The sequence below is a fragment of the Eucalyptus grandis genome, chromosome 8 (assembly GCF_016545825.1).
Source record: "Eucalyptus grandis isolate ANBG69807.140 chromosome 8, ASM1654582v1, whole genome shotgun sequence".
Classification (NCBI taxonomy): Eukaryota; Viridiplantae; Streptophyta; class Magnoliopsida; order Myrtales; family Myrtaceae; genus Eucalyptus; species Eucalyptus grandis.
Window position 1 is genome coordinate 15,202,569 of NC_052619.1, and position 17,860 is coordinate 15,220,428.

At 42.3% G+C, this 17,860-nt stretch overlaps 3 protein-coding genes across 3 annotated transcripts; 2 read left to right on the forward strand and 1 right to left on the reverse strand.

Annotated features, from left to right (window-relative positions):
* Positions 1–2,730: 2,730 nt before the first annotated feature.
* Positions 2,731–5,899, reverse strand: LOC104456748 (putative S-adenosyl-L-methionine-dependent methyltransferase MSMEG_1480/MSMEI_1444). Its single transcript, XM_010071605.3, has 7 exons — positions 5,395–5,899; positions 4,762–4,913; positions 4,558–4,678; positions 4,128–4,252; positions 3,904–4,032; positions 3,605–3,769; positions 2,731–3,012 (listed from the first exon to the last, which is right to left on the reverse strand). Exons 1-7 carry the CDS (start codon positions 5,573–5,575, stop codon positions 2,941–2,943), a joined length of 945 nt encoding a protein of 314 aa, XP_010069907.2. The 5' UTR covers positions 5,576–5,899; the 3' UTR covers positions 2,731–2,940.
* Positions 5,900–8,772: 2,873 nt separating this feature from the next.
* On the forward strand, positions 8,773–11,479 carry LOC104456749 (blue-light photoreceptor PHR2). The gene is given in 5 exon segments (XM_010071606.3): positions 8,773–9,043; positions 9,046–9,953; positions 10,473–10,684; positions 10,796–10,891; positions 11,057–11,479. Coding segments are annotated over 5 exon segments (1,368 nt in total). The 5' UTR covers positions 8,773–8,961; the 3' UTR covers positions 11,127–11,479.
* A 2,379-nt stretch (positions 11,480–13,858) lies between these two features.
* On the forward strand, positions 13,859–17,649 carry LOC104456750 (outer envelope pore protein 16-4, chloroplastic). The gene is made up of 6 exons (XM_010071607.3): positions 13,859–14,161; positions 14,326–14,377; positions 14,484–14,515; positions 14,605–14,638; positions 15,335–15,402; positions 17,225–17,649. Exons 1-6 carry the CDS (start codon positions 14,090–14,092, stop codon positions 17,357–17,359), a joined length of 393 nt encoding a protein of 130 aa, XP_010069909.1. The 5' UTR covers positions 13,859–14,089; the 3' UTR covers positions 17,360–17,649.
* Positions 17,650–17,860: the final 211 nt, after the last annotated feature.

Consider the following 17,860-nt stretch of genomic DNA (forward strand, 5'->3'; position numbering starts at 1 on the left):
CTCACCAAAGAATGGGCTAACTTAGGAGTGACAACTCCGGCGTCCATTTTGAATGGTCCACTCTTTTTGCTCATATACATGTATACACGACATTCGTGAATTACAGTCTCATGTTAGTATTCATCCGGCACGTGCATTATGATGATATGGCAACTATATTATCAGCTTACACATTTATCGTTAGATGAATCATACACGTGTTCGGAATCAATTTTGTAAACAAAGTCTCCCACATTTCAATGATCCAAGAGTGAGTGTACATCTGCAGTGAATCTAGTAAAAAAAAAAAAAAAATCCTTCTTTCAATAATATACGAATCCAGATACATCAAACTGAAGCAGATCAAACATAACTTGATCGAAGTTATTGAACCCAAGTTAAAACATTTTATAATGTTTTCCTTTCTTACCAGTATACTGCGTAGCAACGGTCCACTAGGACTGGACTGGACTGGGCTGGACTTTCCCACTTATAGAAGGAGACACTTGGGGCTAGCACTTTCTATTAACATGTCACAATGTGTTTGTAATTACTGCAGGTTCGTGTTAGCATAATTAGAATGTTATCTTTTCTAAGTCTAATAACACAGAAATGGAAAGCAATGTTGTATGATGGAATCGTGTTGGATATTACTAGCCCTAGAGCAACTGCACGTGCACCGGAGTAATGTTGATCGGCATACTTATTGATGAGAAGAAAATTAATATTTCGTTGCTAAGGCTGTTGTATTTGTATGATATTCGATTTATGTCGGGAGAGTTATCAACAGTCACATTGCCGAAATGGATTATTTGCAAATATACAAATGCGTACAAGATATGGATAGGTCCAATCTTGGTAGTAATGCATGACTCTGTCAAGTGTTTACGAACCATGCCTGATTTTTCACTTTTTACTTTTTAAGTTATGAACACCATCTGGACCGATTCCAAAGGTTGCATACTGTCTCATCACTCAAAATTCTGGAGGGTTCAAGAACAATCTAGAGAACATACTATCATTTACAGCCTCCATGGTTGCGATCGACCCATCTCAAAACAATTCTCTGCTCAAGATAGTTTTGACTTTCGCATGTAGAATCCGTTAAACCTCACAACTCCAAGCATTTTTTTGGCTCTAAACGGGACTACCTCGGCTCCCCTGTTTCGAGGTACGCTGTTGCAAGAGGGAAAATATTATTGAGAGTTGGATTCACGCGGATCGGTCCGAGTCGTTGCACATAGATCGAGTGTTTAGGGATCGGCCCAACCCCATCTTGGGCAAGGCAAAGGTTCGATGGGCCAAAAATCATAGCACTGGCATGGGCTATCCTGATCAGCTGGCTCGCTACGCTTCGATTGGATTGGGCCAAGCCCACGATAATGCATGTACGTATTCACGTGTATTGCTTGGGAATCAACTTGTGGACATGACCGGATACATGTCTTCACACTCCAGTGCCGACTCTCTTTCTTCTCATCCTCCTCAGCGTACCATCGCCAGCTATTACCTACTGCCTTTTAAGAGTTTTGACGATCAAATGCAACCACAAGACACTCCTAATCAATCCATCAACGCGCTAGCTCGTCAATTATTATTGCAAACCAACCGGAATATCTCGTGTCGTATGGCATTTACCTTTCCAAAGGCTACACAAATGTACAGCACATGCTGCGCATCATCGAGCCTCTAATACCCTTTTATGATCACGGCGGCAAAGAAAGGAAGTGGGAGCAGCTAATGTTTAGTGTGACCAGCAGGTTCATTGCAACCGCAATTCGCATGCAGAGGACTCAAGCTCAACGCCAAGAGTCCCTTGACTGACCTGCTTCCCCAAAATAAAATAAAGAGTGCAGCCGAGGTTCTATCATAGGTACCCTCAGCTACAAAATTGTTAATATCTGTCTGACTCAAGGTTTTGTTTTTGCATTCGATTCGAGAAGACTAGGATTGCCCTTTGAAAATTAGGTCTGTACCATGAGCGGCAAGCTCTCAGCTTCCTTGTTAGGTGGGACGTATATTTGTTTGTTGGCTTGCCTTTAGAGATTCCGGAATCTGTACTGCCGTGTCTGGTTCTTGAAAGTCAGGTGACACTTTTCTACTGAAATCTAATTAAGCTTTCCATATAGCAATATAGATCAGATGACATTGTTTCTCTGGTCTGGTGGTTAACTACCGTTCCCTCTTCCCCGGTTAGGTGGTTCCTCCTACTCCGGTCCCGGCAGGTCCACCAATTTTACTATTAGAAACTCTCTCTCTCTCTCTCTCTCCTGCCCGCCATCCTCGAGTGGAAAACTTACCCCTTTCTCTCTCTCTCCTGCCCGCCTTCCTCGAGTGGAAAACTTACCCCTTTCCCAACAACCATTAGATCTTGTGGGACCGCGTGAGGCCCGCCTAGTCCCAAAATTGCTTAAGCAAGCCATTGGAAAAGGGAAAGTTCAAAACCATACTTCTCGTGCTATCTTGAAATCGCATCCTCTGGCAGCACACAGCATGTGCTTCCTTGGCTGGTGAATTGCTAAAAGATAGAGCCGTCGAGGAATTAAGCCGCAAAGGGAATATCATATGCGCATCCGCTAAATAAAGTGGTATGCGACCATTTCCCACTGATAGACTGAAACATTTTCACCCTCAAACCACATAGAGAAAAGGGACAATCTTTACCAGATGCAAACATCTGCTCAGAATGAGATAAGAGGAACTCAGGAATCCCCTAAAACGGCCATCTTCCAATCGCAACCTACCGTTCAATGACAATGCGAATATTGGCCTTCTTCCATAAGACAATGAAACATAAATTTGACACTGCCATGTGTTTGTTCACTTCACATCTTAAAATATTCTGCATACTTAGCCAAAAGGTTAAGGAAGGTATATTGACGCACCCATCAAAAAGTAAAGGAAAAAGAACAAACATTCTATTTCTAATAACAGCAAAGGGATTAAGATTGCTTTTGCATCTCAAAGTTCCTCGAATCCTTCTTCATCCCCTTCTTCCTCGAATCTCTGGAATTCTCTCCTCCATGTTTCCATCTATCATTGCGTGTTAAATACAGCAGAGTTAGAATTTACAATCTAGTCAAATCTCAACATGAAAACATTCTCTTGTCTCAGGTCCTCAGGCTCTACGCACTGAAGAAAGCAAAACAGGAAGGTTTACGAAGTATTTGTCCACTGAACGTACACATATTTGCCAAAAGTATAGAAGATGAATTCTATGGACCTGATCAGAAGCCAGCTTTCCAAACATATCAATGAAAACGTGCGACCCTATGAAGATGCATAGTAGGGCAACCATCGGACTATTGTCTGATTAGAACTCAACATTTTTAGAAGAATGGATGATTCAATGCTATTCTATTCTCCAAAATATTTGTTCACTCAGTGTAATTTAACAAAATGAGTCAATGAACACACTGTTTGCATGCCCCTCCAGCTTATAAACCACCATCCGAAGCACGTATTCTTATCAAAGCAAAATAAAATTCTCACAAAGCACCGATTAATTGTTGTGGATGTGCTTTCACAAAATATTGACTTCGAATATTGAGAAATAAATCTAGAGAATGCTCATATTACAGCTGGAGATGGAGGAAAAGTTGGTCTAGGAGACAACCCATCTTACCTGAGCATCAGAAAATTGCAACTGTTCTGCAACAAATAGTATCTTTCTGTATTCTTCCAATGTCAATTGCTTGCCTAAGTTCCTTGCAACTTCGTCATAGCTAATTATGTCAACTCGAAAACCACTGCTCATGAAAAGCTTGTCCATCCATTTTCCAGAATCAAACTAACCAGGAAAAACCCTACCATTTGAGTGTCTCACAGAGCTATATATGTAAACTGTGAAAGTAGGATATATGAATTGCACAAACACATAAAAAAAAAAGTTTGAGACCAGCATCAGCCTCTTAGAAATCTCACATCTCTTCTGATTCCAGTCTCTGCCAGCCAGCGAGGCAATTCTCCCAAGAAAAGGCTACCCTTCATGGCCATACTACTAACAACAAACAAGATATCCTCGAAACTTGCCAAATTTATAAGAGGCAAGCCCTGCAAGAGTTTACATAAATGAGCAACTAAATCCATTCCACTACTCCGCTCCACCATCCCGTCATCAACTTGAACAGTTCCAAGGAGAACATTACCTGGATGACCCATATACTTGGCCGGCTTCCATTGAAGCCCTTTGTGTGCAAAGCCTTCTGCAAATTGGATGATGCCAAGGGGATGTGATAGAATAAACAACTTCTTGAAATTTTAGCCCCAACACCTGATAGTTTGGACCTCGAAACAATGGAGATTATAAAGAAAAGACAAGTCTCTGTAATATATTAGGAATTTGTGATAGCGGGAAACCAAAAGCCAACAATATAACTCTTCACACCTATCTCATAGCTTAAACCAACCTTTTGTAAGTGAATATCGCATGGTTTTTTTGCATAAAAATCATTATATGGCCTATCCTTACACAAACTATTAATATGGGAGCTAATGAAGAATGCGGAAAAGAAAATCTCTTGCAGCAAAACTTTAGTTTGAAATTTCATAAACCACCAATCCAGTAAAAAAGGGCACCTTCAAGTTTTTCAGCCGCTTCTTTGTATAATTCGTCTGGAGAAATGTCAAATATCAAGGTTGACCTTGGCCAATTAAGTCTATAAGGACGAGTATCCACGCCATCTGTTAGCAAAACAACCTACATAGCATAAGTAGAAAGCAATAATGTTTTCAAATAACGACTGTTGCTTAGTTTGTCCTGACATGATGAGCAAAATTTACCTGCTTGAGCCCATCAATACGATTGATAGTGTGAAGCAACTTGTCATCAATATATTTAGTCGCAAGACAGTAATGGTGTGTCTGCTTCTTCATGTCCACTTCATCATCAGTAGAGACAAAACAACCGGCATATGGATCGACAAAAAGAGGCTCTATAAATTAAAGCATTAGTCAATCTCAAGCTTGCAAGCGCAATGTCCACAGTATTCAAAGAAAACAATCAGGCTCAGATATTAACATAAGAAAGACCAATTAGCAATCACAAAAAGGGCATGAAGATTAGACTGGAATCGCGATTCTGGTTCTATTATTATTTATCATGTTTTTCCTTCATTAAGACCAAACATAAATTTGAAAATCTACATTTCATTTTCTGTCACTCTCATAGCCTTATATCCTTATTTCCTCCGTTCCAATCCTGTTCCATTACTTAACATCATACATGCAAGAGAGACCTCCCTTCGCGGCCAAGAAATTCCTTTTACTCTACATTTTCCCACTCATTTTTCAAAGTCCAGCGTTATAACCATGAGAAAGCAAGAGGCCAAAACTCACGACACCACTGCCACCACGCCCTCGCCGTGTTCGATGAAATGCCTAGCCGAACATGAGACCGAAGAGGAATCTACTTGCCTGGTTGAAGGGTCTCTCGGAAACGAAGAGACGCGGCATCGAGGGCGGATTGGAGAAATGGGTCGCTCTCGCCGCCGAGCTTCGCCCTCATTCGAACGCCACAAGCGCCCATCAGCTTCGCCGGCCGGACAGGAAGGGCCGGCGCAACTCCGAACCGCACCAAGCGCTCCACACTCGTCATGGGTCAGGCGGCGAACCGAATCGAGAGCCTCATCGTCCCCTCGTGCGGCTCTCCATACGCGTGCCTCTCCACAGGGCGGAACTCCTTCGACGCCCGCTTGAGCCGAGTTCAATCCGCAGCCGATCTCCTGGTTGCCCCGAGCAGCGAGCGAGCGACGAGCGTCCTATCTTCTGCGAGACGTCGTTTCGGCGCTGAGGCGCATCGAACCGGTGGATGAACGGAATCAGGCCGACCGGATCGAACGGGTTGTGCGGTCCGAGCTGCAGAACAGAGCGTACCGAGTTGATATGCGACGCGCTCTCGAACCGACTGGGTTGGCATCGATGGAAATTATCGATGCGCCCTTTACCGAACCAAGCTAACGATGGAATTGCGTTTCGTAAGCAATAAATTAAGAAAAAGTTCTCAGCTTAGATCCTGGTACATGGTTACAAGCTGCATAGAGTTTGACCCCGCATTGGGGCCATCCTGCCTACTTAAAAATTTAAGTGAACTGATAGGACTGCGTTATTTATTTTAGCGTGTTGGTACTCACATATCCAACGTCTTCTCAATTTCCCTCTATTTATTTTTTCTTCTCGAAGAGGAGGGAATAGCACGAGGTCTTCCACCCCGAGGCTGATCTCTCGTATGTTTCCTCTCTTCAAATTTTTTAAAGACATATTCAAATCCAAATAAATTTGCATTTTGTAGGCTAATGTGAGCGATAAAATTAAGAAAAGTTCTTGAGAAAATTGTGAAATTAGCGCAGCTTTGAGGGATAGAGGTGAAGTGCATAGAGACGTCCTTGCTAAAATGAGAGGCATGGACAACCTCACTTCCCGTGGAACTAAACATACATGCAGTCTCGCTCGTGCGCGCTCGAGCGATGCGGCACTTTGTCTCTGCCCCCAGCGGGCGTCCGTTCTGTTTTTAACTAGTGATCAACTAGAAACAAATCTAGTAGGCTAAATGTGCGCGTGCGGTCATAATTTATTTTCACAAGTTTGTTTCTTGGATTTCCTTTCCTATGAATTGAGTTTAAAAACACAATGTAGTTACTCCTTTCGCAGGCTTTGTAAATAATCTAAATTAGACCCATCAAAATGGGCATGTTAGGTCAAGTCGAATATGGCATGAACCAAATCAATTCATTTTACATTATTATTGACTCATTTCCATGCAATATAAATCTAATGACTTATACCCAATTTATATCCGACCTAACCCATATTACTAAAAAATTTCCATATTTAACTTAATTTACGTAAATTTATATTTGGATCGAAGTAAGAATACGAAGTGAGCGAATGTGAGATTGAATAAAAGTGAAAGAGAACGAGGAAAGAGTCATGAAAGTGGTTGGGTAAACCCATTTACGACTCGTTTACAATTCATTTATGATCTATTTAACACTTATATTATGTTTAAACCGATTTATGATCTATTTAAACCACATAATAACTCAGATGATTATATAAGAGTTAAAAAATGGGTTTATGACATATTTTGACAGATGTGCTATATACTCGGTTGACATATAAGTTCTCATGCTTTTTTTAAAAATGTTTTTAATAATACGTGATATCCGAGCCTTGACTCGATTTGTTCTAAAAAATGCACATACATTTCAAATTTCATATGCGCTCGTGATGAGTGTGGCCCTGAGGTTATTCCCTGCATGGTGATTTGAAAACAAAATCTATCATATATTAAATCAAGTGTTTATAATCACTCAGCTAGTCTCTTTGAGAGTAGCTTTTTTTTTTTTTTTTTTTTTTGATTCATTGATTTGGATTTGGATTTACAATATCAATAATCTCATTGATATATAGGGAAATAAATCAAGATTTAGGAAATTATTTCCTTAATTATACCCAAGGATTGCTATACCGTGTATTTTCGAGAGAAGAAATAATTTCCCCATTATCGGCGTATGACCTCTTATTTCCTTCAATTTTTTATTTTTTTTATATTGTCAAGGTGTCTTTACTTACCTAATTTTCCCAATATAATAAACATTTTTGCGGTGTAGCCTACGCGCCTTCAGTGCATTTGTCGTTCTCAGTCGCACTCGCAGCTAACGTCGAGGGGGGCTACCGAATTTTTAAGGTGCGGGTTGCCCTTGAAGTACAAGGAAGGAAGTTCGGATGGTCAAATGGTCAACGGGAAGCGATAGGAAAAGATCGTGCATGAGAAAGAACCTAGTAGCATGGTGAGAGCTACCCTTTATGCCAAACCCATTAGTACGCACCATGAGTACAAAAGGCCACCACGGCCAACAGGCAAGTGGCCGTGCTAGTAAGGGAATTGACGGTTGAGTCAGAGAGTATCCAAGATTCGATATCCATTAACGTTGCACATATACAGAAAATAAGAGCAACATCTTTAAAAAAATAGTACAAAATGTCAATAGACCATAACATGGATGAGTTGCAAAAGGACATCGTGGTATAGATAGTGGTGTTCAGATCTCATTTTCACATACGTAAGATCTAATTATAGAATGATTATATCACTCCACATCACGTAGTTGGCTTTGGTGTGCATAAGTCCTTGATTTTTTTTTCTTTTTTATAACACGGAGATTAATGAATTTCGTGGCTCGACTAATCGCCAATGACATATGCTGAAGACCTATTCATTGTAGTGAATAAGTCTCCACTCAAATTATAATGGGCGTGGCTCTCAAAGTTAATATGAATGGATGAATCTATGGTGTCCAAATCAAGCGCTTAACTACTCATGAGCGGTGTTGTCAATGCATCTCCCTGTGCGTGGACAAGGCGGGATGGGCGGTGGCAGCACTGGAGCGGTGTCAAGACGGTGGTCGGGACAAAACTCGAATTGAGTTTTGTGGCTGAGCGGGCGTGCGCGTGCGCGGAAATTGAGGATAGGGTGTGCTTCCGGGAGGCCCTTCTCCCGAGCAACGGTAAGTTCAGTCAATCCACACTTGTACAGCGGGTTACTCGGGAGGAGCGGCAAATTTTTTACCACAATCCTCTGGCCAATTATCCATGACGTCGTCAGCAAGCCACGCGCGATAAAAGCGAGGACCGGGGCTACAGCGCACCACACGCCGCACGCGCTAACGCCCGGCACGACTGACCGGGGCGAACGGCCACTGTGAAATTACCCCTACCAAACCGAGGGGCCAAGCCATTGAATTGAAAGTTAGAAGGGAGAGGAGAGGGGAGAGCAGCCAGGAGCTAAAGAAAAAGGTTAGGTGGTCAATCGAGTGGAGGGAGATAGAAGAAGGACAGAGGATTTGGGAATACTTTAAAACCAATTCCCACCTCCCACCCCATTCTCACCTACTCTCCCTTTCCAATCCTCCATCCTTCACTTCAGATTTCGCTCGCATTCTCCTCATCTCCTCCTTCCGTCCATTTCCTCAGTGTGCCACCATGGACTCCCGCCGCCAATCCGCCGAGAAAACCCAGGACAACGCCGTCCCCGAGGAGCAGAACAAGCAGCTCGCCGTCCCCGTCCCGCCCCTGCCCCCTTCGCCACCGCCTCCCTCTCCCTCTTCGCCGCCGCCCAGCCCGCCACCCACTTCTTCCAGCAGCCCAAGGTCGCGTCTTTATTCGCCGCCGCCCAGCCCGCCAGGGCCCGCGTCCCCACCCAGGCCTCCTCCCTCGCCCACCTCTCCCTCTCCGCCTCCGCCTCCGCCGCCGCCCCCTCCAGGATCTCCTTCAAGTCCACCATCTCCGCCAACCCGCTCCAGAGCCCGCTCACCCTCGGCCCCCACCGCCCCCTCGACCCCTCCGGCGCCGCCGGCCTCCGCCGCGCCTCCATCGTCTGGTTCCGCAGCGACCTCCGCGTCCACGACAACGAGTGCCTCAACGCCGCCCACAACGAGTCCATGTCCGTCCTCAACGTCTACTGCTTCGACCCCCGCGACTACGGCAAGTCCCGCTCCGGGTTCGACAAGACCGGGCCCTTCCGCGCCTCCTTCGTCCTCGAGTCCGTCTCCGACCTCCGCCGCAGCCTGCGGGACCGCGGCTCCGACCTCGTGGTCCGAGTGGGCCGCCCCGAGGAGGTGCTCCCCGAGATGGCCAAGGCCGTCGGGGCCGAGGCCGTCTACGCCCACCGCGAGGCGTCGCGGGAGGAGGTGAAGTCGGAGGAGCGGATCGAGGCCGCCATGAAGGAGGAGGGGGTGGAGCTCAAGCACTTCTGGGGCAGCACGCTCTTCCACGTCGACGACCTGCCGTTCAAGCTGGAGGACATGCCGATGACCCACGTCGACTTCAACAAGAGAGTGCAGGGGGTGGAGGTGAGGAAGACCATCGCCGCCTTGGACCAGCTCAAGGGATTGCCCAAGAGGGGCGACGTGGAGCCCGGCGAGATGCCTACCTTGACGGACCTGGGTGTGAATCTCAGTGCCTCCATGGCTCAGGTTTGTCTCTTTTTGCTTAGCGAAATCATTCTCCTTTCGGTAATTCATCATGTACGATTCGAAACGTTTGACGGGTTCGTCGAGATTGATCTTGGTCTCTGCATAGTGTAGCGTTCCTCTTGACCAGTCCATTGCATTGTCCGTTTTGAGTAGATTCTGTCTTTGAATTGCTTAGTTTGAACAGGTCGTGTAGCTGGTAATGTGTCGCTGAAGTGAAGTAATGCCTCGGGTACAATATTCGGTTGGATCTTCTGGTAGTTGCTTGTATGATTATATAATTCGAGCTGGAGCATTTTGTCTTTTCTTATGTGATCTTGCGCTGTCTATGTTGAAGAAAGATGTAATAGAAATGGATGTGACTACAAGCGCGGAGCTTAGGTTTTTATTTTTATTTTTCAATCGGTAAACGTTGGTATTAGTACTTGACTAATCATTTGGCAATCGCTAGAACGAATTGGTTATGTTTGATTTTGGTTTCTTGGGTATCAGCATGATGGTAGCCGGTTTAAATTTATGCAGGGTGGTAAGGCGCCTTCTATGGTAGGAGGTGAGACTGAAGCTCTTCAGAGGCTCAAAAAGTTCGCTGCTGAGTGCCAAGCACAGCCAAACAAGGGGGCCAACGATAATAGCGTCTATGGAGCCACCTTTTCTAGCAAGATGTCTTCGTGGCTGAGCACTGGATGTATTTCTCCGCGTGCCATGTTTGAGGAGCTAAAGAAAACTGCCTCTAAGTAAGCGTCTGACCTGATTAAATTTTTTGTCTTGTTTGGCTGTGGTCTTAGGTCAGATAAATCTCATTGATATGATGAGTACTCACTGCAATTGAATTACTTGATGGACAGTGCAATCTCTGGTGCCAACAAGAACGATGACGGTGGCTCATCTAGCACTGGAGCTAACTGGTTGAGGCATGAGCTGTTGTGGAGGGATTTCTTCAGGTAACAATCTTGGAAGATTTCGATTCTAGTCTAGACCAAGTTGTGTTACAGATCCTATACCAGTCAAATTTTGAATGCTTCTGCAATGGTAAACTTATGACCAAAGGGTCATAACTTTACACTTACTGCCTTACTGAAATTGTTCAATTGCTGGGTTACTTTCAGATTCATCACCAAGAAGTGCAGTTCATCAGTGCCACAGGGGTCTCCGGCTTGCACAGGTGCCCTTGTTTGAGCGGAGAAGGGTCGTGGAGGTTGAGATGACGATCTGCTTTGGGGATTAAAAAAAATTTATCCTGTCACTATTGCGAGCTGTAGCTCTTAAGAGATGTTTTTGAGTAGAGGCTTCTACAACATAGGTGGTGGCTGTTGTTTGTTGTGATTTACTGCAAATAAAGTGGTGGAAACTGGAAATCATTTCCCTTTAATAGATGGCCGGCCGTGAGCCCAAAAATTTCCAATATGTCCGTGTCTTTCATTTTATGATGACAGAGCAGAAACAGGGGACTCCTGGTTCAGCTCTGCTTTCTTTCTATCTTTCCCACTTTATAGATCCATACTGTGAAAATTATTAATGCTTCACTTCAAGATCTGTTTATTTATTAGCCTTTGCTAAATGATAAAATCTTCACTTCATATTATTCCAAAGGAAGATGATCATAATTCGGATTTCCAGACTGCAACTTTTCTGTCGTGAAGACTTGTAATGTAACCTGCATAGGGGGCTTGAATTGGAAGTGATGAGGTACCATTATTCGTGCAAGAAGCTGCAATATAACCCAAGACAAATACCAAAACATCCGTTCACCGATGAATTTAGGAGAGAGTTGCTTTGTGGGTCTTGTTGTGCTGAGGCACCCACTAACGTTGCAAATGCATTTCCAGAACTCCTGGTGCGATGCGATATCATTTGTTAGGCAATGTGCGTTCGGTCTGCAGATCCATCACGGGCTTCAAACGTGGCTTTGTGCACACTGCACGCTACACAGAATCGAACGGTTTTGAGGAGGTGTACAGTCGCGAAAAGGACGGGCAATGGTCCCTAACTCTGTCCCACGCCGGGGACAACAGGCTGGCTCTGGGGTTGGGCCATCTACTGTTGAGCCTCGCCCTTGGACAAGAAGGGGCAGGGCAAGGGGCAGGGCACTGCATGTCCCTTGGACTCGTGTCCCGCCTAACATTTGAGGATGTAGTATTTTGATTCGGACTCTCACGATATCCAAAATGGTCTTTGCATCAACACGAAGATATTGAAGGGGGAAAAAGGGCTTGATTCAATATCAGGCGACACGGCTTGATACATTTAATTGAAAATCGATATATGCATTGATATTTCTTCACTCAATTTTATTGAAAATCACATTTGAATTTTTTGACAGTGACACCTAAATGACTTGACTAATCGAAACATATATGATTACTCGACATGAATCACGAATTCTTATTTGGACAACTAATCCTCAGTCAACATATGGGGTTGGTGATTTTACCTTATTAATGACAATCACCTACCTAAATATCTCTCGCCATAACCATCAGCAATCACGTGAAATAGACTTTACTTATAGCTTTTGTTATATTTATATTTGCAAATATATGTTTGATATTAGTTTAACTAAAAGTCCGAGAACTTCATAAACTTTGAAATTCTGTTGGTTCTGCTTTTCTTTAAATACATTTTTTTTTGCATTTTCTACATAATTTTGTAACGGAGAAAAAAACTTACTTTGAAGATTGAATATATGACAAAAAAATACCAAATGACTCGTCCACGATTACATGTTCCGAAAGGTTTCAAATGATTTTAACATTGTCACGAAATAGGGAAATAAAAGTGCAAATTACCTGTTCGTTCAGCTTTAAGTCAACCAAATAAACCCCATTATAATTTCCCATCACAATGAAACATACTTTAATCTGTAATTTTTTTTTTTTTTTTTGAATACATTTGGAGGGACTGTAAAATTTTAATATATGTATCTTTGAAGATGTCTATACTCTTTAAACGTAAAAAGGAAAAATTAACAAATGAAAAAGATAGGAGAAGATTGTTTGTTGCTTATATAGAATTCAAGCCAAGCAATTGTAACTTGATTCAAATGTCGAATCAAGGTGGAGATTGTTAGATATGTCTCAAGTTTGAATCTGAAAATGAAAGTTTTCTAATTTAAGTCACTTTCCTATTTTGAATAAATTTTCAAATTGAATAGTTTTCATAATCGGAGAAGGTTTCTTACTTTGGATTTAATTATTGCCTATATATAAGAAGTTGAGATATTAAGATCAAAGTTTTTCAAAGCCACATTTTCTAATCCTTAACTTTTATAATGAATTATACTTCTCCTCTTCCCGTGATTTTTCTTACAATGGCTTTTTACATGAAATTTGATATTCTTTTATTCTTCTCAATTTCAATTTTGTTATAGTTTCTGCATTTGTCATACCACTTTCATATCTATGTGATCAATTTTTTATAATTAGTGAAAATAATATTTATCTTTTCCTACCTTTCTCAATTTCTTCTCTTTGACCAACTTTTTGTTAGAAACAACATCAATGTAATGACCTCCGGGGGAAATTATACTCTTGGTCCTTGTAATATGCGAATAGGTAATGTTGCTTTTCCTAAGAGAAGTTCTATCAATATCTTAACAAGACATTTTCATTATTTTTCAAGTGAAAATGTCACTAACGTATCTAAATATGTTCAATAATAACGAAAGGATTAGTTCCTTTTGGCCATCTATAATATCAAGGATTAGTTATTTGAGCCCTTGTTTTGTGCAAGGATTCATTTGGTCATTATGACAAAAAGTTAGGATTGAAATTGGATATCTCTAGAAGCACATGGACCAAATATGTAATTAACCTATAGTCGGAAAATAGTATAAGGACTAGAATTGAATGCAAAATAAAAAATATAGGGATGAAAAAATGAATTCCCCGGGAAATATAAGGATGACAGACAAAAGAATATACCTACGTAAGTCCGAAACCGAAGTCCCAACCCAACCGGGTCCTCGTGCGTACGGTCCGGATCTTCTCTCGGCGGCGAGTCGTCGGCGCCGTCGTCGTCGTCGTCTTACGTACTCGCAGTTGCTTCCCAGCTAGAGCCTTACCCTCTTCCTTCTTCCTCCCTGCGTGCGCGGCTCCCATGTCACTCTTTGCTGAATCGCGCGGCGCCCACGAAAATGAGAGATGAAGGACGAGCTCAGCGACGCCGTTCCCTGCTCCTCCCTCGCCGTGGATTCCATCCTCCGCGTCGGCACGGTGAGTTTTTCCCGACCATCGCTCGCTCTTCTTTTTCACTTTCCGAAGAACGGCGCCCGCGACGAGCAAGATTTAGATTAGAGGCAGCCCTGTTCATTGATCGCGCGGGCAGAAGAGAAAAGGAGGTTTTGACTCTGGATGTCTTCCTCGTGTCTCTTTTTCAGGCAGGTGCGATCTGGGGGTTATGCATAGGTCCATACGATGCTCGGAAAAGTGGTATACATGGCTTCGATCAAGAACCCATTTTGCTGCGGCCCTCAAAATTTCATCTTCTCCTTTTTTCCATTTGCTTCTCACCTTTTTTCTGGTTTATCTTGTGCAGGCCTTTCTGGGATGCCTCGGGCGTCCTTTGTGGTATGGAATTGTGTTTTAACGTCATTTATATGTAATGTATTAGCTCACTTTTCGCACGATGGTGATTTATACAGTTTTTGGATTGGCAGGCAAAATCGGTCGGCAAATTCAGCTTCCAATGCGGTAAAAATTCCCCGCAACTGCATTTTGGACAGGCACAAGCATCGTGCTCTCTCTTTATGAATTGAATGAATGAAATTGCCAATTGTTTTCGGCATTTGTATTGCTCCTCTGTGAATGGGAAGAGAAGAGAAGAGAATTGTTTCTGTCTTTCGCAAGCTCTTGTGGCATTGAGTAGTGTTTAGTGGCAAAATTTTCCTCATGCATAATTGCTGCATTCTTGCAGGCCACGTGATTGCATCAGATTAGGAGATATGCAAATGTTGTGATCACAGTCTACTGTCCCGCGGTGTTATACTTGGATATGTCATCTTAGCATTCCTAAAAATGAACGAATTTGTATTATGGAGCTCTCTTTGAATTTAGATGTCGCTTTGCTTGAAAAAAGTGTCTTTCAGACTAGTGAAGAAATAGTGATGCATGCCTTTTTTTTTTCTTTTTTTACCCTGCAGACCTTGAGGGAAGCCTCCTGAATTAAATTGATGAGATGCCTGGTTTAGCTTATTCATGCTATCATGTAACAAGCTTTATCTTTCCTTGTCCTTGGTAATTGAATTCGATCTTGCTCATATTCTTTTTAGTAGCCGATTCTTATTAGTTTAATGACCGTGTCTCGACTTGCTTCTCATTTTGACATTTTCTTTTGATTCTGTGAATAAAAAAATCGATTTTTCTCATGCTTGTAATCTTGTTTGTTAGGACTGGTTGCTGGAGTTTTTACAGTGACACGCTGTGGAATACAGAGATACCGAAGGAGGGATGATTGGGTTAGTATCATAGCAACATGTTTTCCTGTTTTGGAGATGATATCAAAATTGAAGAAATTACGCTGTTATGAATTAAGTTCTGTTTGTATTTACATGAATTTGACCATCCATATTCCTGTAGAGGAACTTCAAAAGTTTTGATGAGAGCATCTGGTGTTCATTTGCTGTTGTTGTCGCAAGGATTTCTTTGAGATGCTTATTAATGTGTTATAGGAGTTATGCTGCCATACATGAGGCATATGATGATTTTTGTGTTGTTTGTTAAGTATGGTGACACAGCTGCAATGGTAATCTGCAAAAGAATGGACAGGGTTGGGAAGTTGATTTGGCTACCTTCTGTAGCCTTGGATTGATATCATGATGTCTTTCTTGGTGATGATTAATGCTTGGCATGTAGTGCTCTTTTGCTTTCTAGTTTTCTAAATTCCTTGGCATCATTTTAGGGCTCTTGGTCCTTATCGTTATTAGGCATGTGAAATGAATCCTTTAATGTGGATACAGTATATTCTCTTGTGCTGGGCAGCCTTTGAGCTAGCTGTTGAACTTCAAAGACATAGTGGACATCATCAATTAGATAACCTTTAGTGCCTTAGGGTGTGCATTCAATGTCAACTGCACTCATGAAATGCATGAATATGGAGTATTTGTCAGTTTCATTTGACAAGTGGTTTAAACATCTGACATCAATGGCCGGAGGTCATGATATGGCTGCCCCTTGTGGAGTCAAAGTTGATCAATTGATGGCTTTGTCATGACTAGAACAAGCTCCTTTCCCCCAGAACTGGCTAACAGATATTGGCATGAATCTTAAGGTGAGTTTGGGAAAAGTTGGCAGTTTTGCACTTCTAAAATCCTTCAATTGAAAATTGTGGTGTTTGGTAAATTAATTTTGAAGTACCTTAAACTTGAATCCTGCCTTTTTAAAGCTCCAGGCTTGAAGCAGTCACCCAGCTCCTTCACTCAAAATTCTTGCTGTGCAAAGTATTTCCAACCTCACCCCTATAATGGCCTTAGCAGCCAAATATTTGTTTTTCTGATGTAGCTTCAGCTGCAATTCAGATACTAGTTCTTAGTATCTCACCATGCCAAACAACGCATGATGCTAGCTTTTCCATTTAAATCTGAGTATTTCCTTGGTTTCCTTTTTGCAAATGTCTAGGAGGAAAATTTGAAGCACAAAAACGACAGTATCATGTTGCGCCCGAGTTAATACTTCTGACAAGATCTTCATGCCAGTCATATATAATATATTGAGATAACTCAATGTGTAAATTCGGTGTTTGTACATTTTTCCCCGTTGAAAATTTTAACTGCTTGACTCTTTGCATATGCATTTTGGGTCTGGTCTTTATCTTTTCCTCCTTTATCTTTTGCTTGAGAATAGGTTTGGACTGTGAGAGGTGCAAAGATGCCCTAAATTTCCCATATTGTTGTATTCTTTCTACAAGAGACAGCAGTCCCTTTTATTCTTCAGATATGCAAAATTTTGTAGTATATTATTTGATAAGAGGATTACTCAAGAAAAGTCTTACACTTGTATCATGGTGGAAGATACCATTTGCTTTTGCATAAATGTTGCTGCTAATTTAAGCCAGATCGGTTCAAGGCTAACTGTAGTCCTAAAAGTGATAGAGAAGGTTATAGGATCACATGCAGCATGATGACATTTAATGGGTTATGTTTCTGTCTTAAAAAGTGTCTTGGGACAAGTAAGCTTATTGTTGCCAGTTAGAGTTGGTGATGAATAACTCCTTTATGCTATTTGTGGAAAGAGCTCAATGTCAGATTGAAATTATAATGACCTCTTGTTCTCTTCATACAGGTAAATGGCCTGGTTGCGGGAGCTGTGGCTGGGGCAGCTGTTGCTGCAGGGACAAGAAGCTGGACGCATGTGCTTGGGATGGCTGGCCTAGTTTCTGTCTGTAGTGCTGCTGCTGATTTTTCCAGAACAAACTAGAATCACCAGGTCAGATAAATCCTTGGTGCCTAAGAAATAGGCAATTTTTCCAGTTCCGCCAAGGATAGTTGTCGGTATCTTTTGGTTTTCAAGAATCATCTAGGATAAACAATTCCCAGGCTGATTTTAGATTTGATTCTTTTGGCAATGAAACAAAGAAGGGGATAAGAAGTCCTCTTGTCATCTGCTTACTGAGTTTGGTTGTAGAAATCATCTCAAAGTGCAGGGAAACAAGTATTTATGTGTATGAAATATTGCGTATACGTGGTGGCTTTATGATTGGTTTACGACACGATCGTCAGATTCAATCAGCAAGAAATAATGAGTCAAATGAGGTAGAGTTGGCATAAACTTAAGAAGAAAACTGCTCTGCTGCTGCATGCATTCCGTATGTGGTTTCATCGACCCAATTTGTATTCCAGCTTAGTTGCACTGTATGACTTGTACGAAGGAATAAGACACCCGGACCTCTGGAATGCCAAAACTTGGCACAAAAGGACA

Bases quoted from the DNA above. Each gene is read 5' to 3' on its own strand.
- LOC104456748 (XM_010071605.3), bottom strand. From the start codon at position 5,575: ATGACGAGTGTGGAGCGCTTGGTGCGGTTCGGAGTTGCGCCGGCCCTT. The intron at 4,914-5,394 runs GCAAGTAGATTC...TTTAATTTATAG, and splicing joins CCGAGAGACCCTTCAACCAG to AGCCTCTTTTTGTCGATCCA. The intron at 4,679-4,761 runs GTAAATTTTGCT...TATGCTATGTAG, and splicing joins GTATTGATGGGCTCAAGCAG to GTTGTTTTGCTAACAGATGG.
- LOC104456750 (XM_010071607.3), top strand. From the start codon at position 14,090: ATGAAGGACGAGCTCAGCGACGCCGTTCCCTGCTCCTCCCTCGCCGTG. The intron at 14,162-14,325 runs GTGAGTTTTTCC...TCTCTTTTTCAG, and splicing joins CCATCCTCCGCGTCGGCACG to GCAGGTGCGATCTGGGGGTT. The intron at 14,378-14,483 runs GTATACATGGCT...TATCTTGTGCAG, and splicing joins ATACGATGCTCGGAAAAGTG to GCCTTTCTGGGATGCCTCGG.